Source organism: Poeciliopsis prolifica, unplaced genomic scaffold, assembly GCF_027474105.1.
Source record: "Poeciliopsis prolifica strain line A6 unplaced genomic scaffold, Auburn_PproV2 SCAFFOLD065, whole genome shotgun sequence".
NCBI lineage: Eukaryota > Metazoa > Chordata > Actinopteri > Cyprinodontiformes > Poeciliidae > Poeciliopsis > Poeciliopsis prolifica.
In genome coordinates this window covers 126720-152390 of record NW_026562440.1, presented here as the reverse complement: position 1 = coordinate 152390, position 25671 = coordinate 126720, and the positions used below count along the sequence as shown (strand labels likewise).

Sequence of the window (25671 nt, the reverse complement as noted above, 5' to 3'; positions counted from 1 at the left end):
ATCAGACGAACTGAAGTGTTTAACTCTGAGAAGAAACCTTGACAGAATAAATCTATGAGCGCAGGAAAACTTTTTAACAGCATTGTATTTTGGTTCAGTTATAATCATAATTTTTAGGTTTTGTCTTCAGCAAAAGCCACATTGAAAACTACTGAGCATAACGATCTGACTGAATGATCACTGTATAAAGAAAAAGATATTCACATGCAACAAATTCATCTTAGACCATTTCACAACTTTTGAATACATTAAAGTGAAACATATACACTACAAAAGAGGAAGCAACCCTTTTATATATATCTTCGAATAACTGGTTTGAAATATTACAGTAACTCCTTGAAGCATTTAGTTTCAAGAATTCACCTCAATATCAAAACATGCTTTTTATCCCCTAAACAGGATGACAAGTCACCATAAAGGGCCCCAAAATGAGTAATACCCACGCCCACCAGTTTACAAATCCAAAAAGCTTTGATTGAAAAACAGATTTTATGCTTCTCTCAGAGGCATGTTTCTGATTGCCAGTAGATGCCGTTTGCGTTGTTGTGTGTGTCGGTGTGTAGGCATAAATTAGCAGAGGACTGAGTCGCTTGAGTGTGCTTGTTAGCAGCCTGGCACCTGCAAAGATTTGTCATTACTGAATTAGCAGACTGAAGGTAGGTGTGTATGTGCTGCCTGAATCCACTCTGTGTGCAGCATGCAAAAAAAAGCGTGTAAAGATCAGAGTATGTCTGAGAAAAAAAAAAAAAGAGAGAGAGAGAGAACGCAGCAGCAATAAACTGTTCCCTTCAGCTTCTACTTTCTCAGAAAAACACTTTGTGACGTAATTAAGAGACATTTTTCAAGCTACACTGAGCTTAAGTATTATGGGCACTCAGCATCACGTTGTTTAACTACTGCACTCTCTGCTCCAAACTATGTTTGTCTTAGAGGTTCAGCTACAAGTAAAGGGGCAAAAGGTCTTTCCTAAATAGATTGTTCTAGTAGGTATAAGTGTTGCTCTATGTGGGCTAAGTTTGGACCACATTAGGTCTCTGTGTAATGACATTTGAGTTGACTGAATCAAAAAAAACACAACAAACAGCATGATTAACAGCATCGTTGTTTTGTGCTATACAGGAACTAATATTTGATTAAAAAGTGAAAAATACATTTTATTACAACATATTTTTTTTATTTCAATAGTAAAAGGAAATCTCCAAGAAGAATATGTGCAAAAAAGGAAAAGAAAAAAAAAATCCATGTTTTGTCAATAGGTGGCGCTGGTATCAAATATAGCAATAAAAAAAAAAAAAATTGGGGTAGGGTCAAACAGGAACCCCTCCCATAAACTGCAGACTGCAGCTTGAGGTTTCTCTCTATTTTAGTCAGTGTTTTAACATTTAGTTCTCATAAATGTTGTTGGTAAACTATCATTCAAAGCATGTGAGAAAATATTTCAGGGTGCAGAAAACAGTTGTGCCATTGTTTTCACATCAAGCAAACACAAAAGCAATACAGGGTTGACTTGAAGAGGGGTTTTGATGTCTTTTAAAGATCCTTACACACTACAACCTGATACTTTCCAAAGTATCAGGAAAATTCTGCAAGTGCTATTGGGTGCACATCCAAGGCTGCACAGTGGCACAGTTGGTAGCACTGTTGCCTTGCAGCTAGAAGGCAACAGGTTTGATTCTTGGTTCGGGGTCTTTCTGCATGGAGTTTGCATGTTCTCCCTGAACATGCATGGGTTCTCTCCAGGTACTCTGGCTTCCTCCCACAGTCCAAAAACATGACTGTCAGGTTAATTGGTTTCTCTAAATTCTCCCTTGCTGTGAGTATTTATGTACATGGTTGTTAGTCCTGTTTGCCGACCTGTCCGGAGTGTACCCCTCAGATAGGCACCAGCACCCCTCTTGGGACAAAGGTGTAAAGAGGATGGATGTAACATCCATTGGCAGCAGAAAAAAAGAGTTGGAACAGGGAGAAGATTGAAGCTTCAATTCTGTCTGCAGTTAGTTTATTCAGTTCATTTTATTGCTAATTTTTTTCTGTATTTTATAACATTGTCTCATAACTCATTATATTTATTTTGCTTGTTTGGACATAGCTTTTGTCTTTTTCACAATTTTTTTTGGAAGACAGCCCTAACTCCCTGATTGCTGCGACTCTACGATTGTCGTCATTGTTTCCAGCTGTGCCTGTACACCCGGCTTGTTTACCCAGCCTCTGTTCGCCTTGTCTGTGTCAGCCGTAGATAATAGACCTGTTTGCTCATCATCAGTAATGTTTGATGTTCTTTGGATTTGTGTCCATATAGAATTTTGGGCTAATTGAACCTTGCCTCACATGACCTTGTGTTTTTCACATTCATTGAAGTTTCTGGTACTTACCTGCAGGCTATGTTTACATTTGGGCACTCTTAGTCCTGCCTGCTCAAAATACATAAAAAATATCAACAACAACAAAAAACAAATTCTGAGGAATATTGAACTCCATCTCAAGTTAGAAAACAGAAAAAACTGGAAAGCAATAGTAATAGTAATCAATAGTCTTCTTATTATCTGTACCAAGTTGTTAAAGCAAGCTCTTTGAAAAAAAAAAAATCAAATGTATGCAGGACCTAACAACAAGTTAGTTTTTTCCCATCTGGTGTGTATGTGCAACCTTCGCCCCTATGCTACTGCTGCCCTGGGAAACTGCCAATTTGGCCTATATCAAACACAAAATCATCCACCAGCAACAAAATACAATCTGACAACTGTATCACTACCTCATCCTCACAAAGCATTTCAGAATTGTTTTAATGCTCTTTTTGTAGTGTTTGATAAAATGCCATTGGACTGGTTCATTGCACTTGGTTCTCAGGTTCATTGTGACTGAAATAGAGGGAACTTGAGCCAGCCTTTGTCACAAAAATTTAAAACATGATGGCAAACTGGAATAAGTAGGGGGCTTATTCTTCCTTTAGTAAAGGGATAGGAAGCGGTATTTTTCTCACGATGGGGCAGATATAAAAGGGGATTCAAAATGAGGTCTAAATTTCAGAATAAAAGTCAAATGTAGTGGATAACAACATTTACAATCTGTTGAAACCAAACTAGATCAAAGTACAATTTAATGTTGCTTCTACAAAAAAAAGAAAAAAAAAGAAGAAGAATATGCCGTTTTGTAAGCAAGAGGACAGGACAGAAGAAACACAAGCTAGTCAACTTGAGCTGCACCGCTTCACATGCATTGTTCTTCATATTCTACATAACATCCATGAAGCGCTCCCAATCTGGACAGCTTCATTAAGATTCAAGACTTCCTCTCTGACTCATCATGTTTATGCTCCTGCTGTTGTTGCAAGCTTCAATTCTGCATCCTTGCATCCACCTATCCAAAACGTTTTGCAATAAAGATGTTCTTATAACTTTTCAAAGTGTCAAGAAGCATGATCAGGAAGGGGTGGGAAAGCGCATTCTCCAAACTTGAATTACGTTCTTCAATAAAGATCTATAAATATGTATGCATGAGTTGTCAGGCAGAACATCTTCAAATGCCATGATGTTTTCCATCTGTTGGGAGAGCGGCATCTGAGCCAGTGAGTCAAAAAATATGAATAAAAATTAGAAATGTCTCCTGTGTTCTGCTTGGTGCTGATGCTGACTATGGAAAGGAGAATGTTGCAAAAACCTGCTGAACAACATGACATAATGACGTCTTCATTTATACTTCACCAAGAACTGAAAATGATTTTTACAAATGTATTTATCTAATGGAGAATCATATATTGACTTTATGACCTTAATTACCCATACTGCTGATCAACTTAAACATTTGGATTTTCATTCAACCAAGAAATTTATTCTTTGTGACACAAATGTCACAAAGAATAAGAGCATATAAGTAAATATTGATTAAAAAAATAATCAATTTTCATTCATTTTGGTAAATTGTTTAGATGTCAAATGTTTTACCAACAATTTTCTTCAAAATTCAATCTTCAAAAGAGGAAATGCATGTTTAACTAACCAGAGTACAGGATTTCTTTGCTGAGGACAAGGCGAGCAAGTAACCTCTGTGACCTCTAAACACTGAGATCTTCATTCTAATTATTACCTGCTGTGTATCAGCTGCAGTTCTCAGACATACAAAAGAAAATCAAAAAACTTAATCACCTGCGCAAAGCACAGAACTTCAGAAAACATGCAATCAATAGTTTCTCCCAGAAGCCCCATTAAAACTCCATTTCCCAGACAAGCGTCAAGCTGACCAAAACACCACTGTAGTTTTTCTGCCAAATGAAGCAAACCTGAAATACTGAATGAAATATCTGAATTAATGTAATGTGTGAAAAAAAAAAGTCAACTTGACCGGCAAGAACATAAGGTTAAAGAGATAGAGTGAGAGCTTTCATTCACTCACACCTCACTCCCAACATAATTACCTGTCATCAGTTTACTTTATCACACCCTCCTTTGAACCTTTAAAGAACCGTGCAGAAAAGTATGCCTCAAACGTGTGCCTCACCTTGACTTTCACCCATCACCCCGATATCCTCCACGATTTACTAAACCCTGCTATCATCCAATTTTAAGGAGAAATTGTTGGGAGATTGTTCCCTTCACCTAACTGTAGCGATGATGACTAATGCAGAAATTAAGCATGGAGGAGCATATTCAACCACAAGCTTCGTGACACTCTCATGAATATGACTTGCATCACTCCCAGCGCACACAGACTTAAATATTGATGATTATCTGCTGTTGCAGCTGCTGATTTGAGAGAAATTAGTTTCAAATGTTTGTACATGTCACTCTGGGTGAGTCTTCAGCGTGAGTTCTTTACTGATTATCTGCGGCTTGCAGGCCTGGGGCATTACAGTGCCTTCCAAAACTAATCACATGTCCACAAACGTCAGTGAATTTATGAAGATCTTGCAAGTTGAAGAAAAATGACAGTTTAAAACTTTTGGTGCTAATACAAATCACAAAATGATGTCAAAGATTTGTATTCAGTGCCCCTGGGTCAATGCTGTGGAGGACTCCTTCCTTTAAGTCTCTTCCAGCTTTGCATGACCAGAGATTTTTTTAGAACGGTAATGAATTCCCTATAATTGATATTTATACAAATATAAAAATTCCAAGTTATCTTTTCTTTGAAAAAGCTCATGTAACATTTGTGGCTAAAATGTCGCTTTGGATTCTAAAGGTTATAGACCCCTGTTTGATTTCATACTGTGTAGCTCTATGAAAGCAGTACAATACATTTTACTACTCTGTCAAACTTACTGAAATATTGTATTTATTCATTTGACTGCTTTCTGTCTTCACATATTGAATATTTACAGCAGAGATTAGACTTCCAATTTTCAAGGAAAGCTTAAGCATCTTTCAATACTAGAGAAAGACAAATTCGAAGAGACAGAAAACAACGTAATACAGTATTTATTAAGTCTTATTCCTTGTCAAACTTCATTAGCTTCAGTCAATAAATCATGAGTTTCTGAAGTGAACATGGAGACATGATGTAGTTTAATTGTATCGACAAGTAATACGGTTGGTTTGCGTAAAATGTTTTTTATAGCAGTCTCCAGCCTGACATCAAGGTGATTATTCAAATTAATTCAGGGATGGTGACAACAATAATAATCTTTTAAATCCCACAGAAGGATTGCATAATGGGTTTGTTGATATTTGTTTTCTCTGGGAATAAGAGAGCAAGCAGGCAGAGGGGTGACAAAGTCTGCGTTGGTGCTAACAGAGTGTAGGAGGGAGGGCACACAAATATTTCCCAACAAAATAAAAGATCTCCCACGGGAATAAACTGAAAATTTGCTCTGACCAAATATTCAGATTTTCAATATTTTACATTATTTTCATTTTGTATTTTTCTCAACAGGAACTCCATGAAAACAGTATCACATATTAGCCGGCCCTATCATTTTTGCATCATGTAATGAGGCTTGCATTCCTTAATTCTACAGTAGACTGAAACATTTCAACTCAATTTATTGTGCTTTTTTACTCTTCTAATATAATCATAATGAAGCTGGATTTAATATTTATTTTCAGAAATCTGTTCCACAACATTCTTCAACCTAAGACTGTCAGAAAGTCCCCAAACTTCTTCCTTTTGTGAAAAAAAATTCCAAATACTTTTATATATTAGAAATATATATATATACGCATCTTTAAAAGGGGGAAAAGTCATGTTGATACTCAATGACTTACTCATAAATACAGAACAGCAGTTTAAAAAGAACAGTTTTGCTCATTTATGACATTTTTGCAGAGATAAAATGTTAAATTAGACATCAATATGCTACCAAATTTTTCATAAATGTGCTATTGTAAAACGTTCTAAGACTCAATAAATATGTTACTACTAAAACAACATGATCAGAAAGTAGTACACAGGAGGTCACGCAAAAACTGACAGATGACTTCCAAAACTGGATAAATATGAATTTATTTACAAAAATGAATTAAATCAAATCCATTATTTTATATTTGAAGTAAACATAACATTTTTTCTGTATGTTTGTCAGTTCTTAGTCATTTTTTATGAAATGCATACAGGAAGCAACAAAAAGTCAAGCACATTCACTGATAGGTGTAGTTTTTGAAAGGCAATCATGCATTCACTGTAATTAAGAACTGGCTTAGATAAGGCAAACTTTACATTCAGTGTGCTAATTAGGCTGCCTATGTGTAATAAGGGTTTTCTAAACAAACACAACAACAAACAGGCCAAGGAGTATGTTCATTCATTTCACAGGCAAATCTGTCCAACAAACTTTAATATCACTGTTGGTCCACAGGATTCAAAAATGGTACAGAATCTCTAATTAAGAAAGTTCGGTAAATTTTGGCAACTTTAGGGCACCATTTGAGAAACTTTACATGACAATGACGCCACCTGGAGGCATACCAAAAAAAAAAAAAACAGTCCTTAGTTGTTTTTTTTTGGTAGGTGCTCAGATAATGATCCTATTCCAAGGCTGAGATGAACTTGTTAAGAGCAGCAGCTTCCTCTAAGGTTCTCTGTGGCGTCATGTGTCATCCTCATTGTAGAAAAAGACGTAGTAGAAGAGAGCACTGATCGTAAGCAGGGCCACTGACAGCACCATGTTCCTTCGGTTCTCTCCTCTCAACATCGCAAGCTCTTTATCTAAGGGGAAAAAAAACGTAACAAATTAACATGTAATGTTAGGCAACCCGCAGTCTGCAATGTAACTGTGACTGATTAGTGTTATTGTGGTTTTTTTGCACAGAACAGTAAAAACTACCAACATTTTTTTTGAAATAATTCGATGAGGCTTTTCATTATTTTAATTTGCCATTTTGTTAGTAAACGTGACCCACAACTCAACTTTTAAGTGTTAATTAAAATGTTGCTAGCTATGGGTGAGCACTGCTGCAAGAATACAAAAGACGCTGGCTCTAATGTAAGGAATGTGAAAAATGAATCTAGAATCTTGAAAAGTTGTGGTCAGGGAGTCCCTTAGCTTCACTTTTTAACAATGATCATATATCCAAATCATACATTAACATAGTTCAGTAATCAAGTGGAGTGTATCACCAGGAAAAAATATTTTAGATGTATCAGCTCACCGAGCTTTTGCACCCTCTCATTTATTATTGCCATTTCGTTTTCCAGTTCTTGTCTGTGGATAAAAGTGGAATGGGAAAATTATAAGCATCCATTGCTAATACAAAATAAACAACCAAATATACAAACATACATTCCCAAAAATAGAGTGTTCTGCCAACATATTCATACCTCTTAAGGCAAAATGTAATGTTTCAATTATTGACTGAGTGTTCTATGATTTTTGCATGATATAAAGCACTTTGAGTTGCCTTGTTGCTGGCATGTGCTGGACGAATAAACATGATTTTGTAACATTACACTCACAAACAGTAATGTTTCTTACCAGGATTTTATGTGATTGACAAACACCAAGTTGTGTGTAATGATGAAACGGAGTTGAAGAGATACATGGTCTGGACAGTTTGATAATATGTTTACATAAGTCATTTCTGATTTGCTATTTTTTGAGTTTAGTTTGTGAATGTTTTGGTTGACGGATTGAAAAGGAAGCTTCACAGAACAGCATCTCTATCCAATGACCTTTTGACAACACTTGAATGGTATGAGTAACACTGATATTTAATTTCCATTTGGGACAAATAGAGCCTTTTTAATTGAACTGAATGCAAGCTGATGCTTTTATGCTCATGCTTTCTTATTTTCTATCTGTTTTGCCTATGAAAATGCCCTCAGGTGGCCTTGTGTATGAATGGTGCACTGCAGCTGTAGAGTTTAATGTCTCCAGTTTGACTGTGGTGTTATTTTTCCACAACAGAGCACTTCGCAGACACGGCTGGACACCTCCACCTCCTCCACCCTCACCTCTCCTGCTCGGACAGCTTCGCCTTCCTGCTTTTAAACTCCGCCCTCTCCAGGTTGTCGTGGCAGCGCTCCCGTCTTTCCTCCAGCCGGTCAATCTTTACACACACAGAAGCATCAAACGACGTTACTAACAACGTAACGAAATTAGAAAGAGAACGAGCAGAACAGTGAATGAATGACAAACACCGTCTGGGATTAAAAAAATATATAATTAAACAAAGCGACTGACGCATAAGTTCCGAAAACAAAGGTTGGAAAGTTTTACCTCGGAAGCGATGCTGACATTTTCTCGTTTCTTGTCTTTCATTTTAGCCATTCTGCGACAAAAGCCACAGAAGGCAAAGTGCAAGTCGCTGCTGACTGTGCGGAAGTGTTTCTCTTCTTCGTGATGTTTACCTTCCCGCTGTGACAAAAAGCTCTGCTGCCCTCACTTGGTCAAAACTCATTACTACAGAACCACCACCTGCCTCACTTGATCTTTTTAGGATAAATCAACGTCAATAATACGGAGGAAACCTCGATATTTTTACTATCTGACACCTGTTGTCGTACTATAGTTGAGAGGATACTTTAGCAGGAGAAGAAGAAAGAGGCCAGCTCAGCATCAGCTCTGAGTTTTTATTGTTTCATTTGGGGAGAAAAATATGTCGCTTTTCATAAACAGGGAGCAAATAGTTGCACATCAAGTCCAGTGAACCTATTGGAGCACAACCTGAGGGCAAGTGCTTAATGATGATGATACAGAATAGAAACACTCATTTATCCGTGATTAGTTATCTCCTCGGACATTTTTGATATAACGTGATGTGGAAATACTTGAAATAAAGACGGAGAAAGTTGTTTGTAATTTAAAGCTTGCTGAGGTAAAATCACCTTAATAAGAATAAAAATAACTGCTAAACGATTTTCATGCTTTACAAAAGCATCCACATCCGTTGACATTCACAATTTCATGTGATAGAGTAGAATTGTGAAGTTGATTGAAAATGGTGCTTGGTTTGAAAAATCGTGACAAAAGAATTGAAAAGTTTGTGATGCATTTGTATTCCTGAATATTTTGTAAAACCACACTTGATATATTACAGCTGTTTTGATGTGGTCCTATAACACAGATATTTATTTTTCACTATGTTCAATAACAATAAAAAAGAACATCTTTAGGAAACTATAAATTATCTTTATTGGATTTTCTATGTACTTAGTTTAAAAGTTTGTATTTAGTTATACTTTGATTCTAGTGGCATATTAGTTCCAATAGTAATAATGTGCAGAAACATGAAAAATCTTAATTCTCACTCAAAAATGGAAAAACAAATAAAGTGAACATTCAGTTTCCCAATACAAATATTTTGAAACTGAATTCCCCATGCTGTCCACCAGGAGGCGATGTCAAACTGCTGGTGATGCTGTGTGTTTCTCAGACACAGAGCCCACCAGATCCAGAAGGAGAGACCCCAACACAGGACTATTACTCAGAAAGTTAAATGATGTGCTAGAGGAGGAATTACCTCTGAAGATAGTTTGCATGTTATCCACTCAGGATGAATTTGATTAAGCGGTTTGCAAAAAAAGAAAAATTGTCACATACAATCCAGCACCTTTTTAAAACAAGTAATGCGACGCTAATCAGTGATCATATTGTTTTTAACATTTAAAAATGTTTCTTATGTGACTAAACTGTGAAATGTACAGAAATCAAGACCTTTACCAGAAACTTTCAAAGGATTTAATTTACCATCTGCTGACTAGCATTAAGTATATATTGATTTAATTTTCCAGCTGGAATTTTAGCACCTTCCCACACTACCAAAAGTATTTATACCCACTTTAATGAAAATTGTTAAGCTTGATTGGCCTGCAAACTACTCTGATCTAAATCTCATAAGGAATCTATGAGGTAACATCTGGAGGAAAATTAGACACATCAGACTCAACATTGAAGACAAGCTGATGGACAATAAAACTTTGATGACTCCCTCAGTAAATCTGATATTGGAAAGATATCCTTCACTTTTCCACAGCCCTGACTAAAGCTAGATTCCTGCCTTTTTGGTTCAACAGTTGGAATGAAGAGCTATTTCCAGAACCCTAGAGACAACTTTCCCAGGTGTTTGTTTCCAGTTACAGAAAATACTAATGTTAACCAGCGTTAATTTAATTTGTCAGTTTCATGTCTGCTAATTTTAGGAAATATTATTCATTGTATTATGAGTAGAATACTAAACTGCATGTGGCAATCTGATATTTCTCACCACCTGTTTTTAGACAAACACATTTTTAATTGGCACCATGTCAGCGCTCAACAAACCTCAGTGAGATCTCCTCACAATGGATCTTTTTTTTTTTTTTACGTATGCGGTTCTGAAGCTGACAAGTGCAGATGTGATATGCCACGCTGTGATGAGCATTAAAATGTTGAACGAATGATTTCTCAACATGACGCTGGGAAAAGTCTAAAATGATAATAGGAGAAGTCACAGGATAAATGAAAACAATGGAAGCATTTTGTGTTTAGATAAGGGGAGAGAAACACCTACAGTAGATGTGAAAAGATGAACAGAATGAAAATCACAAGATAATGCATGAGCGTGACGGCACATCGAGCAGCAACTTTTTTTATGTTAACACTGGCATCTTTAATTTTGGCAGACCAAAAAAAACAGACAATTTCTTACAACTTGTGTTATTACTGGAGACCAAGATGTGGCTTCACAGAACTTCTCTGTGATAATCCAAAGTATTCATAATTTGCCTTCTTATGGGATTTATATGTATATTTAGGAAAATTTCTCTTCAGCATTTATGAGCGAGGGAAAGATAGGAGTAATGTGCAATTAAGGCGAAGTTGGCAACAAATACAGTAATAGCTACAAACCCAAAACTTACCCATATGTTACAGTCAGAGGAATGCTTTTGAAGTTTAGAATGGTGGCATTCAAGACTGAACGAGGACAAACTTTGTCAGCATCTCTGTGGACATCCTCATTCGTCCAGATCGTGATCGTTTTCCAGAAGTTTTAGTCTTGCCACATGCGGGTTAGAAACTCACAACTATTTTAAAACTTAAAACTACAGACTAAACTTGCATTCCTTTAGACTAACTGGGGACTGCATACAATTTCATGTTACAAATGATGTCTTTATGCAGTCACTGTTTTTTGTTTTGTGAAGTATGCAATTATCCAACCCTAAAAAGACTTTTAAAGCCTTACAAGGTGAAGCTCATTTAGGCATAATTTCAAACTAAAGGCAAAAATGGATCAACTACTGCAAAGTTTACAGAACCTCATTTAAAAATCTTCTGCAATATCCCTTCCAATGTTCCTCTGGTCTACCGGGAGCTTTAGAACAATTAAAAGTGTGATAGCAAATTTTTTTTGTAAAAAAGGTGAAACTGAGCCTAAAAAGAGGCATGTAAAGTATGGGGAAGAAACATAACATTAGATTTTTATTAATTCAAGCAAACTGTTACAGTCAACAGTTAGATAAGTTATGATATACAGTAATGTTCTCATCTTTTTCAATTTTTCTTTAAACCAGGGTTTCTGTCCTGTTGTGCCCCAAAACATAGAAACAGCAAATCCAAACAAGCGCAGGCAAGTAAGTAGTAACAGCACAATACATTCATCAACTCAATACGTTTTGTACGAACAATAAGGCAAGTTGAAAAAAATGCTAAACAGAAGAAAAACAACCAAACTCAGAGCGATGACGGACATTTACTTTGCAATGAGCCAAATCCAGGCATAACGCTTCTGTTGTTCCGTTTTAGATCTTGCAAAGTCAGCAGTGTGCAGATTTTCCTCTGAACAACAGCTGCAGAAGCAAACGAGAAAAGCTCTGCGGTTTGGTGGGCTGGTACATACTAAAGTGGGAAGAGGATCTGACAGAAAAGCTGCCTTCTGTAAGACTTAATGGTCTGTACGTGGTGCTGCTCTGGTTCGTGCACATGAACAATAAGAAAGGCAGGAACTCTGATTCACTTTCAGAGTAAAAAAATCACTCCCAGAGTCATGAAAAATTTTATTCTACTTTAAAAAAAAAATCAATGGCTTAGTGTTTCTTTTGTGACATTTCCATTATTTGTTTTATAGAGGTCAGGAATGGCAGAAGTGGCTCCATCGAACCTGGACAGACAGAAAAATGCAACCTCTTGTCAAACATTTCCCCTGGATTAAAGGTAAATGGATGGATATGCACACATGTCGTCACAGCAGCCATATGCTTCTTCATCTTCACTTTAAAACAAACGGTTGTCTGTTTTTGCAGTAACGTCAGTTCTGATTTAAAAGAAAAGAAAAAAACACAACCCAACGGGTGTTCAAACTGTTAACGTAGTGCTCGGTACTGGAAACTACTGGCCTGCTAAATTAATAAATGTTTTAAGACTATAAAAGACAATAAAACAAAAGCAGCACTCACTCAATGCCAAATTCCACCACCAGGTGGCAAAATCATATAGGAGAACTTAAACGAGAAACATGCCTTCACTTTTCCTTCTCATTTTGTCCAACATTACTACTGAACAGATAAAAACAAAAGTCATTATTCAAAGTGTCATTTTCATGTATACCAGTAAAGATGATACAAACCAGAAATTATTACTGCAGAAATAAATGAAGGATAAAAAAAGAAAGAAAGAAAAAAAATCTTTTGAAACATTAGACAGTCCGATGAGAGTGGAGTCTCTCCACCAAAAACAAGCCACAATGAGACAGAGATATGAAGAGATAAAACAAAACGGAAGCTCGATTGTGGAAGTGGGGGTTGACCAAAAGGCTCCTCTTCTTTGATGGTGAGCCAAGGAGCGCTGATGGAGCATGGGACACCTGAACATGTTTTATAATCAATAACCAGCAAATCTCTTTTTCCCCACCCCCAATGCGCTCTGTCATTCCATCCAGTCCCCTTCATCAAATTCGGACTCGTCCTCCGAGTCTGAGTATTCCACGGCGATGCGCCGAGAGAGGATGGTGGCCACGTCGTTCCCAACTCGCTCGTGCTTAGCCTCCTGTTCTCGCTGCTCTTCCACTTTTCGCAGCTGGATTCCTGCAGCAGGAAATTAGGAGGAAACCTCAGTATCTGAATACAAAATGGTCGCAGCAAAATGCAGACTCTCAGCTAAACGAATAAAAGGACTTCAGTTGCAAATTAAAGACATTTCGAGATTAAAAGTATAACTTCTCTTTGGGTAAGAAACAAAAACGAGAGATATCTAGACATACTAAGCAGGGACATTTCTATAATGACCTTTATATCTAGTTTTGTTTTGTCTTGAAAAATAGGTCTGTCCATTATAAGAAGAAAATCTGCAATTTCACATAACATGAATGTGTTATTTCAATTGGTTTTCACCTTGAATTAGCTATTTTAAAACAGAAATACTTAAGTTGTGGTTGAAAGTCACTGTTTAGGTGCAAACACCATGGAGAAAACAAGTAGATGGACTTAAAAGAGTTTTCTATTTCATGAGTACATGACAGGATTCTGAATTCTGACAGGATTTTAGTGTTTCGAAGGTCAGTTTATGTCATAATCAATCAATCACTGTGGTTAATTACATACAGACTGTTTTTTACCATATAGTCTCTTGGAATCTCTCTGTCTAATCCTGGTTTATTAAGCCTCCAAACTGCTGAACTCAGACAATAGTTATGTCTTCCTTATTATATTAAATCTTCACTTGACTCAAATTTGAGCAGAAGACTTTGCTATCAATATGTTAGTGTTAGCTAAGCATAGTGTTATGCACTGATCATTCAGTGTTTCAGGAACATTATTCTACTTTTGCAGCTTTGGTCCTTGCTGGTTTATGCTTGCTTTTCTCTCGCTTTCTTACATATTTTGTTTTATTTTTTTAACACAATTGAGAAAGAGAAGTTGTACTCTAGTTATATATTTCAAAATGTAACTAGTGTAAAATAAGTGGATGAACATTTTACAGCTCTGAAAAACAGAAATAACTTGTAATTGCACAGATATGCAAGTTTTGTCCATGACACACATCTGACCTTTCCTGATAGCTTCCAAGAGCACGCTCCGCGCGTCGCTGATTGGTGGCAGGTTGGATGGATGGTGCCGCTTGGTGCCCACATCGTGCATGGCATGAGGAGGCGGGGAAGCCATGGCTCCTGCTGAGGGAAAGGCCGGCACAGGTGGGGGGCCCGACTGACAAGGCGACGAGCTTCGCACTCCAGGGAGTGGCAGTGGAGGTGGTGGGGGGGGAGGGGGCAGGATGGTGCCGTCTGACAGGGTCCCAGAGCTTCCACCCAGGCCCTTGTCCTGGCCGTGCTGGAGGCGGGCCGGGGATGAGGAGTGGAGAGGCGGCGCGACGGGCGGTGGTACCGGGTGGAGCACCCCAGGCGCGATCTGGAGCGGAGCAGGGGGAGGAGGGATGGCTGGAGGCTGATGCTGGATTGGCAGAGGAGGAATGGGGGGAGGAGCAGCGCCTCGCAGGCCCATGGAGGGCAAGGGAGGAGGAGGTGGGGGGAGAGGGGGAGGTGGTGGAGGGGAGTACTGGAGTTGAGGCCCGCCGTCCTCGCCGGGGACTGAGGTCTGCTGTCTGAGAAACCTGAACTGGAGCTGAAGGGAGCAGAAAAACAACAATGTGGTTCATTCAGCTAAAGCAGATGTTCCTTTCCTTACATACAGTTCATCTTTAATATGATGATGACTTTTTACAGTGAAGCATCAAGATTCCCAAACATTCTCACAAAATGTACCCACATTAATTTTTTCAAATTTTTATTTTTATTTTACAATTGCAGGCTGGAACATATTTTGCTAGGATTTTATGCTGAAGATCAATTTTAAGTTAGTGAACCAAAGTTTTTTTTACCAATGAAAATCTGGTTCAGTCCCTCATACACAGCTACTATTAAATAAAACTTGGTGCATTCTATAGTATTTGTATTTACTTAATCTTGGTATAAATATAGATGTTCTGTAAAACACCATCATGAAAACCAAAGAACACAGCAGGCAGGTTGGGGACGAAGGTGCATTTTCTTGCATGGGAAGAGAAGCTGTTCACATTCGATTAGACCTGGCGGAAAATCCTTTTAGACATTGTGAAACACTTGAGATAGCAAAGACAGAATGGTGCAAAAAAATGTTTGATTCTACATGTGCAAAGCTGTTAGAGGCATACACCAAAAGATCAGGGAATGCAAATATAGGTTTCATTTGTACTTGCTTTCAAACCACAGGTCTTTTTGCTTCCAGTTGACAATTATACACTATTTTATGTTTGTTTATCATGTGAAATCCCAATAAAACTTCACTGAAATGTGTGGCTATACAATAATAAAATGTGAAGGAGCTCAAGCTGGACGAATACTTGGACCCTCGGGCTTTGTAACCAGACTGCAGCTGATTACATCATCAGTGTAATTTTGAAAATCCAGCTCAATCAACTGATTATATGCTGTGGGAAAACTAAAATCCTTCCTCTGGGAGGAAGCAAATGTCAACATCTTTGTTTGTTTCATTCAACTAAATCACAGCTCTTCTTAATTAAAAATGAGCAATAATGCATGAGCAATGTGGACTGAGCATCCTTTCTAAACTCCCCACTGTTATCAGACTTCCATCAGCATTTACCGACATTAAAGGCAGAATGCTAATCATGCTGGCCATTCACCGACGCTGAAGCTGTGAGGGTAAATATAGCTGTGAACCACAACACTGCAAAGATGGAAAAGCTCACAATAATGTTTCCTCCTGCAGAGAAAATTGCACTGCAGAAAAAAAAAAACAGTAAGAGGCAGAAAATAGCATAGAGCATATTTTCTACAAACACACTCGAATGAAAACTGAAGGAGGTGAAAGTGAGACACAGAGCACATCAAAGACAATTCATGAAGAAGACAACACGGCAAAACGTCAAGCAAATGCTGAGAGGGAAATAAGCTTTTATGCAGGACCGGTGTGAAGTGAGACAAAGCAGGGGAATGCTTATGGACAACTGCGAAAGAAAAATGTTGGTTGTGTTTAATCAATCCGTTTGATCCATAAAAGAGCAGTAGAAGCAGAAAACCAGCAGTTAATATGCTCTATGACCTTAAACTATTGATCATGGCCTTCATCTTTGACCAGCTGAATCCACTCTCTATCCCTGTTAACCAGGATTTCCGTGGCATGAAAATAAATCTTTAATTTGACAAACCAGAATATAAAATGGTGAACAAACCGATATATGTTGTATTTGTAATAGTGCAGATGTTAAAAACAAACTTCTGCAAAAACGTCAGAGCCGACCTGATCACAGAAGGGGGCTTGATTTCACCCAGTGGGTGTCCAGGAGGAGGCGGGGGAGGAGGGTCGTGGGGTCGGGAATACATTCTGTCCCCGGTGCGGTTCAGCAGCTCGTTCATCTGGGTGTAGGGCAGCGCTGCGAGCGAGAAGTGCCCGTCCAGATGTTCCATGTACAGGGCAGTTCTGAAAAAAAAAAAGCACTCATTATGATCATCAACACCACTTTTATTTTATTGGAACCTTTTTTATGTCCCACCCACCATTGTGTAAGTATTTCTCACATAAGTTTTTGTGAATAGAGACAAAAGAAATGCCGGTTCTCTAAAATATATATATATTATACACTTCTATCTTTTTTCCGTTTTTGTCGCATCATGATTGCAAATGTCTCTCACCTTTTTCTCACATTGTTAGAGCATGATGCAGCCACCACCAAACTTCACAGGGTGGTGCTGTTTTGAGGACATTTCTATAGCATCCCATCTCACTTGCTTTCAAAAATTAACAATCACTCTCCAGTTAATGACCAGATTTTTAGAGTTTGTAGTGTCAAAGTCCAGGTCTAAATTCAACTGAGAATTTGATGTAAGACATGGAAGCAGTGGCTCACAGATGCTCTCTATCCAATAAGACTGAAGAAGAATGACAAAATTTTTCAGTGTGTGTGAAAGCCATGTTTCCATTTCAGTCCATTTCATCACCACGCTCTACTCTGTATGTGTCATATTATATTCCAATAGAATACCTTGAAGATTGTGGTTGGAAGGTGACATGTGAAAAAAATGAGGTATGTATGGGTTTCCAAGTTTTTGTATAAAACGGATGAAAATTAGAAGTATTTCTTACATGTTTTCAAGGTTCACATTTGCATTAAATGTTTTCAGACTCAAATATCCAGGTGTATTGAATCCATTAATGCCTATTTTAAAGAATAAAGTATCCATCTGCCAATTCATCTTAGAGTGAATAGACGGATGGATACTTATTCGGCTGTAAAACTATTCACACTATTCCAGATTTTGCAGGAACTCTTCACTCACCGTTTCTATCAGAGGAAACATCGCTAGACGGTACGTTTTCCAGTCTCTTTGAATTGAGAAGGGGAAGTTCACTCAGACAACTTCCAGCTGGAAACAATGCATCCTGCACTCACCTGCTGTCGTGGTAACCAGTGGATCCGTTGGCCTCCCTGTGCTTGTCCTCAGGTGCGTCCTGGGCGAGCTCCGGCCCCTGCGCCAGCTTCTGCCACTCCTTCTTCCGATCGTGAGGCTGCCGTGGCACCTTCTCTGGCTCAGGCGGACGGTCGATTGCCTTCAGCTGTGAAGGAGCGGGCGATGGAGGGGAGGGAAATTAATGAGGGAACATGATGAATGAGAAGGGGGTGATTTAAATGGAGGACAGAGCCACAGCAGATGAGGATGAGTGAAAGAAGATGAGAGGAAGAAAAAACAAAACTTAGCTATTTGGTAGAATTGATCACAGCTAATATGTCAAATAAGGAAAAAATAAAAATCAAACCGTTAAAGCTTTTTACACACAAACAACAAGCAGCAGTGAGATTTAGAGGCTGGCTTATAAACAGAAAGAGAATCACAGTTATTATTATTCTAAATGCTGGGAAGCCTTTCAAATTTAACTTAAAGCTCAAAAGTATGTGACTTTTGTCCTGCTTAAAACTACCATTGCAGTTGTGTTAATCAGAAAGTTTGTTTATTTAGATATGCAATAATAGAAATCAGTTTTTTTTTAAAGAAGTCAGTAAAGAAAGAAAGGGAAAAAAATCGAAAACTGGGAGTGCTCATCGATCAACTCAATCAAAATACTCAGTCAATAAAAAAACTGAATAATAATGAAATATCTGTCTGAATAATCAGCACTCTGTCCCCAATACTAATTAATGTATGAAGAGCTTAAGCACAGAGTTGTAGGGAAATGAAGCAGCAAGTTGCTAAAGCAGAAATCACACACATTTCAAAAAGAATCAGTTATTTTTTCTTTCACATACCTGCCCTGGAAGGTCTAAGTACCTATAGACCTGATCATACATGCGGGGGTCCTGCAACTACAAGAACAAAAAACAAAAGCACCAGGGGTAAGGGGAGGGGGCTCAAATAAAAAAAAAAAATGGTACAGCGACGAGCATAGCACTGCCTCACAGTCAACAGGGACATGGACAATATTCGTGTGTGGTAGGTACAAGAGAAACAAAAACGAAACGGTAGAAAAAGAAAAGTGCTGTTGAACAGAAAATGGCAGCACATGCATCCTGGGGGGGAGGTGTTGTGACAATGCAGATGGGTAGTAGAGACGCAAACAACCAGTCTCTCACACACGTCCAAACAAACGCGGGGGGAACAGGGCTGAGCTTCACCCCTCAGAAAGAAGGCCAAGACAGAAAGTGGAAGAGTGCACTGGAACTAGCGAACAGAACTGGAAGAGTGGGCATTTGTGTGAGAGCCAGAACAATTCAGAGCAGTAAAAGACAGCACAGGCTGAAGACGTGCACAACCAAAAATGCATAAACATGCTGACCAACTTATAATAAAATGGCAGATTGATACAAAATTAAGGACAACAGAATGCAGCATTTTAAACTGAGCAACACATTAAAGTACCAAGCTGTCTCTTGCTAGGCAGTCTGATGAAATGCATTCCTGCTGACAAAAAAAATATATCACAAGACCTAAAATTTCTTCTTTCATTCAAATATTTCATGATATTGTGGAAATGTAAATTAGAAACAGCCCATCTCTTACCACTTAAAACATAAAACAAATCATAGCCATTATAACAAACAGTTAAATGTCATAATGTCTTACAAATGTAGATCTATATGGTTTGTGGTAAGATGATGTTTGCTTGAATAACATTATTGTAGGTTTGACTGTACTCATTGTAACAAAGGAAACTGACATTTTCTGCAAGTCTTGTGAGCATCAGTTCACTTTTATGGGGATATTTTCACAAACAATATTAAATTTCTTCCAAGTCAAATCAAATCTTCTGCAAGGACTGAGATCGGAAAATGAGTGAAGTTAAAAAGCCTTTATCCGAGAAGAGAACCAACAGAAGTTGATCTTTTAGCTGACCTGGTAAAAATCAGCTAGCAGTTTTATGCTATTTGCTTTGTACAGAGGGTCAGGACTCTCGGCTACTGAAAAACTATTGCTTCTGTTGAAGTTTAAAATTTTACCCAATTGCTAATGTTTGACTGTGACAAATGTGGTGAGCAAGTTCAACACTGTGAAGCTTAACAAAAATTGCCTGCCCTGTAAACATCTGTCCTCTGCTGCAAAGAGGGAAGTGCTGAGCTGAATGAAGGGGTTGTTAATTCAATATTTGGAAGCATGGCCAAAGTGGACAGAATGGCTTTGTTCATTTCCTCCACTGGCATTTATAAAACAACAGGCAGACTGCAATTCAAAAATCGCAGAAAAATCGATGTCATCCTTCATGACTTTTCCTTCCGTTTACTGATTAGCCCCGGTTGAAATTGTATCAGAAGAATCCAAGTCAATAGGAGAAAGCTCAGACAGAGCTAAGACGTGAGATTTGAATTGAGCGCATTTGTGAAGGAAGGCAGTAACCAGGATAACTTTCAGCAGCACAAGAACACTAAAATACAGCAAGAACCTTAATACAAGGGTTAGGATTAAAGCAAATTCATCTGAACACAATTCAGTCTGAGACTCTGTGGAGCAAATATGAGTTATGAGTTATCTTGCAAAGAAAAAAATGGGCCATAAAGGATTAACACAAGATGCTCAACACATAAATGTACCCCATACTTCTCAGGTAGTGTTAAAAAAAGGGATGTAACTTTATTTTTTTTTCATTCCATAATTATTCACTGCTTTGTGTAGGTTTATCACCAAAAAGTGCAATCACTGTCCACTGAAGTTTGAGTCTGTGAAGTGACAAAATATGAAAAAGTTAACATGTGTGAGGCACTATACATGAAGTAGCTTAATGTGGTTTTATTGTCCGCAATTTATTATTGCGTTTAAATTCTACTCGATCTTTGGCCTGCCGTGCCTAATTAATAACTGTGTAGATTTTCCAATGAAGCACGATATCTGACAGGCGGATGATTCAACGGCATGGGCTGAAGACAAGCAGTTCTCTGCTAAAGCTAAATAATGTTGACTTTGTCCGTCCACTGCAGTGGCTAGCGTGCTACGAGGGAGTGCAGGGATCACTCCTAATGCATATTGATTAGGTTCTCATTTATCATTGCACATTATCAACTGATGGGGTGGTTCCTGAAGGAAAGTCTCTGTGTTCAAAACACACATACAAACCCACAGCTCAGACATGCACCATCTTGTCATGTGCTTTATGTTCTACAGAAAACTGTATGTCAAAAACAGACGGTTATTCCAGTGTTCACCCTTTGCAATCAGATATAAAATTTCAGACAGATGGACAGTAACACTTCAAGTGTAAGACGAGCTTTTGTAAGTTATGTGTGGAGTTTTATAGTGCAAGTTTTATAGCTGCATTAAGAGTGACAAAATTTGGAGACACAACAAAGAGGAGCGAAAACAACAGAAAAAAATACGTTTCGTGTGAGTGTATCCACATACGTGTGAACGTTTGTCACATTAGTTTTAAATGTAGCCAATTTCACGGAGCTTTGTGGCTCAGATGAACTGTCATCTTTCACAAGAATGGACGGGTAATAACAGAGAGAGCTATACTTGTGAGACACAGCAATTCGATTTATGCATTTCTGTGTGTTTGAGAATCTCTGCACACATACGCACCCACACTACAGGCGTGCGGACGGCTTTGTGCTCATGTATACAATAGTGACAGACTCAGCAGAACTGCTGCTATCTCACCCCCCTAAAGCAGGCCTGGGGAGGAATGCAGGCACTGGACCACCTCGATGCTGACAATAACACAACATAAACCCGGACAGCTGCTGCTGATCTGCTGGGTTTCAACTGAGTTATATTTCAATTAAAAGATCTACAACCATTGGTAGAACTTTTATTAGAAAGCTCCAGGTTGATCCACAGCATCCTCCACACATACAGAACTGTGGAAATATATTAACAACTTCTTGTTTTTGTAGTTGTAGAGTGTCACAGTGACTACTTGTTTTTTTTTAGAACATTTATTAAGTGCGGGAATGGGAAATAAATATACAGATAATGTACACCTGAAATATTTCAATCCCCACTAAAAATTTTGTTTATTATCAAAATGTAAAACTGTTTTGAGCACTTCAAATTCATATGTACATTCAGTTTAAAATCCTTGGTGACTACAGCAGTCTAAAAGTTATCTGATTCTAAAAAATTCTTTATGAAAGAGAATATTTAGAAATCAGGTTTGGTTTCAGGTACACCCATTAGGGGATCTTGAAATTGAACATCTTGTGTACTTGGACTTTTGACAGCAACATTATTTTGCATGAAAAACAACTACAGACCAAAAACAGTTCCGATGTAGTTATTGTAGCTGAATCTCAACACTTCTTCTGCACAGAGCTTTTTTTTCTGCACGCTGTTGGACATATGTTGTGTGATTGGACAGAAACTGGTTGCTGCACTGACAAACACAGCAGTACGGAGGATCTACCTCCGAGTTCTGCATCTGAATTTTTGTGAAGTTCTTCTGCCAGACACTGCTGTCTTGCTATAAATCATTTAGCTAATTACTAAAGATACTTGTCAAGAAGATGTTGATTTGCATTTTAGTTTTGAAAAACTATGTATAATAATATTTGGGATAAGCATTCTAGGTTGTTCTATTTTTGATATTTACAGTTCTATCAAACTGTAAATAGAGTGTATATCTTCCCATAGAACGTAATTTATAGTGAGGGCTGAACAATTATTGGTACATTAATTATACATTAAAACCATTTAAGAGTAATTCATGACTTCATAGTTTCTTGTAAAATGACTATAAGAAAACTGTGCGTATTTTTCTTCAAGTGATGATTTAGTTAAGATTTCCATGTAGTTATTCACCTAAACCTGTGCAGCTGGGACTGTGACAAAAAATAAGACTATAGGACTCGAGTTAACCTTGTCACCATAAAGTGGGGCACAAGACACGGGAAGTGCAAAAAAAGAACGGACAAACAAAAAAACATTTCAAGATTTAATGTAAATATGGAAGGAGCGGTATGGAAATGTGATCAGAAGAAGAAATCACTATTTCATGTTAGTTTTTCTGAAAACCAAAAGGCAGGAAGACGTTGATAGCAAAACGGGGCGGAAAGTTAGTTTGACAAAATAAAAATCTGCTAGAATTCACTCGTTGTTTCTAATGAGTTTATCTACTGACCGTATCCCAAATACACCATTGCATGTTCTGACCATTAAGTGTCCAAGATCGATAACAAATAAAGGTACATTTCGGATTTTTACCAATATTTACTTTTCTTTACTTTGAGACTGAAATGTGAAATAGTCATTTTTAAAAATAAAATAATGGGGTATGCTGTGTTTAGGCCACAGCTCTCTGCATACTGTGCCTTCACAATGTTGATAACATCATGGAAGATTAATCACAGACAGCAATCAATGTCTGGAACTGCCAGATATTGGCGATCCCAAAGGTAGGACTGGGATGCAGGTGTGCTGAAAGACTGTTAGTGTCAGACTGAAAGTGGGCAGCTTGCTTGCTGGGAGCAAACCAGAAGGTGGAGGCAGAGGGGGTAGTGGGTAGTTGTGGTAGGGGAGTGGAAATTAGTGGCAGTTAGTGGTTGGAGAGTAAAGGCTGTAAAGGCTGCAGGCTGCTGCACAAGAAGCAGATGCTCTGACAGAGTGAGGAGAAGGCAGACAGTCTTACCTCTGGGGGAGTAAGGAAAGGAGGAGGGGTTTCAGAGAGTACTCTTATAAGACTCTTGGGGCACACAAGATAAGGCATTTCCAGCTGCACAGAGTTAGATACAGAAAAGGGTAAAAAAAAGAAAAAAAGATTGGAAGGAAAGAAAATAGGCGAAGAGCGCTCTGAAAGCAGTAATTAAGGCTATTTTTCAAACCACTGATACCTCATAACTGTCACATAGTCGCCTTGTGGTGTGAGACATCACTAACAGTAACACTAAAAACAAACAACAAAAAAACACATGGAAACTGAACTGGTTAAAGTATCGAGAGCTCAAAATGTGTAAGGTTTAATTTTTTCTTTTACATGATTTTAGGGTGAAGAGAGGAAGAAATTAAAAAGACAACTGACAATCGTTTGAGCATCTCAAGCCAATTAATGTATCTAGGTGAAACAATTTTCCAAAATTTGTTATATATTGATTTACGTCCATCTGTCAGCGGTGACAAATTACACCACTGAATATTTATGCATCTCAGCAAATAATTAGAAATTTTTACAGTTCAACAAATTCACTTTTTCTCAAGTACTTCCTCTTTGCAACAAGCTCAACAATGTTTGGTGTTAGAGTCTTAGTGGTGGAAACTTAGAATGGGCAACTTTGAAGGTGTCCATCAATCCTACTGCTTCTGTGCAGCATCTTATTTTATTTGTTTATTTTGAACATAATAGAAGTATAAAATCACACACATGCACAAGCAATGCAAAAGACATATTTTTGTACCACAATAATCTTAACATGCCTGTTGTTTTACGCTGCCAAACACTCACACCACATTCAGCTTGGAGGGGTAGCTGTAGACCGTCATTGGGGTGAAAGCAGAAAACTGTGTTGGACCAACTAAATTTTTTTATTAGCCTTAAGTGTGGTGCTACACTGCTGTTCTACAGAATAAGCTCCATATAAGTGTGTGCATGAGATTTTTCTACGGTGACATCGAATGGATTATCCATCAGTTCAGACATTGTTCTCTTTGTGCTTCAAAGTTAGCAAAGTACAGTATGAATTAACTGCAAATTTTCACAGGGAAACACAGAAGTACTGACTTGATTTATTGTTCCTCTCCAATGCATAAAGCAATATCACTTGTTTCATATGTGTGTTCAAAAACTGTAGTTTGTTTACCCCCTTAAAGGCTGTTGTTGTGAATTATGCTATATGGAGTATATGAAATTATCTATTGGGCAGCATATGGGTTTGAGATTGATGTCTACTCTATAAAAGATCATCACACAGCAGACAAAATCAATGTCTGCACATTTCAGTGCTCATAATAAAATATTGTATCCTAAACTTCTTTAACAGTTGAGAATATTTTCAGAACTACATTGTAGTGCATGTATTTGATTAAATAAACAGCCTTTCTTGCTCTGTTCAGATGTCTGAATATATCACAAACCATTTGAGACATAATTTTAATTACCAGAATTTTATTGTTCAGCTGATATGAATGATTCCCATCCATGTTCTACAGCAGGAGGATAATAATTTTCATCACCATGACTGCACCAAGCTTACCCATTAATAAAAGGAAAAGACTTCCCGACGACTAATGATTAATAGTCCAACATTATTTTGAGATTAATTTATAATTGCATGGGAGAGAAAAAGCATCAGCAAAACTAAACTAGCACATTTAATTTCCTTATTGTCATTTTTTTTTAACAATAGCCTTACCAGATATTTTATCAAGTAGAATTTCATGACAGAAGTTGTGTGAAACGCCTTACTACTAATTGGTATGACTGCAGTAGCTTATTCTTAGATGGTTTTATTTTCACTTTACTTTTGTTACGGTTCTAGTTGTTTTAATTTCAAAATAGGAAATCGGGGATTATTAATTACCGCAAAGTCTAAACTAAACACCTGGTTATGTGTGCTCTGACTAAACAAAGAGGCAAGCTATACCAGCTCAAATAATTGCTTCCTACAAGATTATTATTTTTATGTTAAGGCTGTTAAATGCAGGTTAGAGCAGAAACCAATTTCTTCAAAGATTCAACAAGATGCTGATGTGAGCAGATGTATAGAAGACAAAATTAAAATGTATTTTAATATGCATCCAGTTAAACTGCAATCCAACTGGATGTAACTACGCACTAAAATCGTAATTTTACCTTAAGTAAAAAATTTGATTCTTCCATAATTATGCAGAAAGAAAGCTCATTAGTAGAAAACAGTTG

At 37.7% G+C, this 25671-nt stretch overlaps 2 protein-coding genes across 2 annotated transcripts in view; both read right to left on the bottom strand.

Moving 5' to 3' along the window:
- Positions 1-6418: 6418 nt before the first annotated feature.
- On the bottom strand, positions 6419-8772 carry ccdc167 (coiled-coil domain containing 167). Its single transcript, XM_055020052.1, has 4 exons — positions 8648-8772; positions 8383-8477; positions 7581-7633; positions 6419-7137 (listed from the first exon to the last, which is right to left on the bottom strand). The coding sequence occupies exons 1-4, from the start codon at positions 8696-8698 to the stop codon at positions 7019-7021; spliced, it is 318 nt and encodes a 105-aa protein (XP_054876027.1). The 5' UTR covers positions 8699-8772; the 3' UTR covers positions 6419-7018.
- Positions 8773-13148: 4376 nt separating this feature from the next.
- The window catches only part of wasf1 (WASP family member 1), a 52086-nt gene continuing 39563 nt past the window's right edge, over positions 13149-25671 (bottom strand). The window contains 7 exon segments of the mRNA XM_055020029.1: positions 13149-13431; positions 14394-14894; positions 14897-14964; positions 16642-16821; positions 17792-17955; positions 18644-18700; positions 23449-23532. Coding sequence (XP_054876004.1) covers positions 13274-13431; positions 14394-14894; positions 14897-14964; positions 16642-16821; positions 17792-17955; positions 18644-18700; positions 23449-23532 — 1212 coding nt within the window. The 3' untranslated portion in view covers positions 13149-13273.

What these genes read in the sequence shown, in the direction of transcription:
- ccdc167 (XM_055020052.1), bottom strand. Translation starts at nt 8,698, where the DNA reads ATGGCTAAAATGAAAGACAAGAAACGAGAAAATGTCAGCATCGCTTCC. An exon ending in AAGCTGTCCGAGCAGGAGAG is followed by an intron (nt 7,634 to 8,382) that starts GTGAGGGTGGAG and finishes TTTTATCCACAG; the next exon opens with ACAAGAACTGGAAAACGAAA. An exon ending in TGAGAGGGTGCAAAAGCTCG is followed by an intron (nt 7,138 to 7,580) that starts GTGAGCTGATAC and finishes TTTTCCCCTTAG; the next exon opens with ATAAAGAGCTTGCGATGTTG.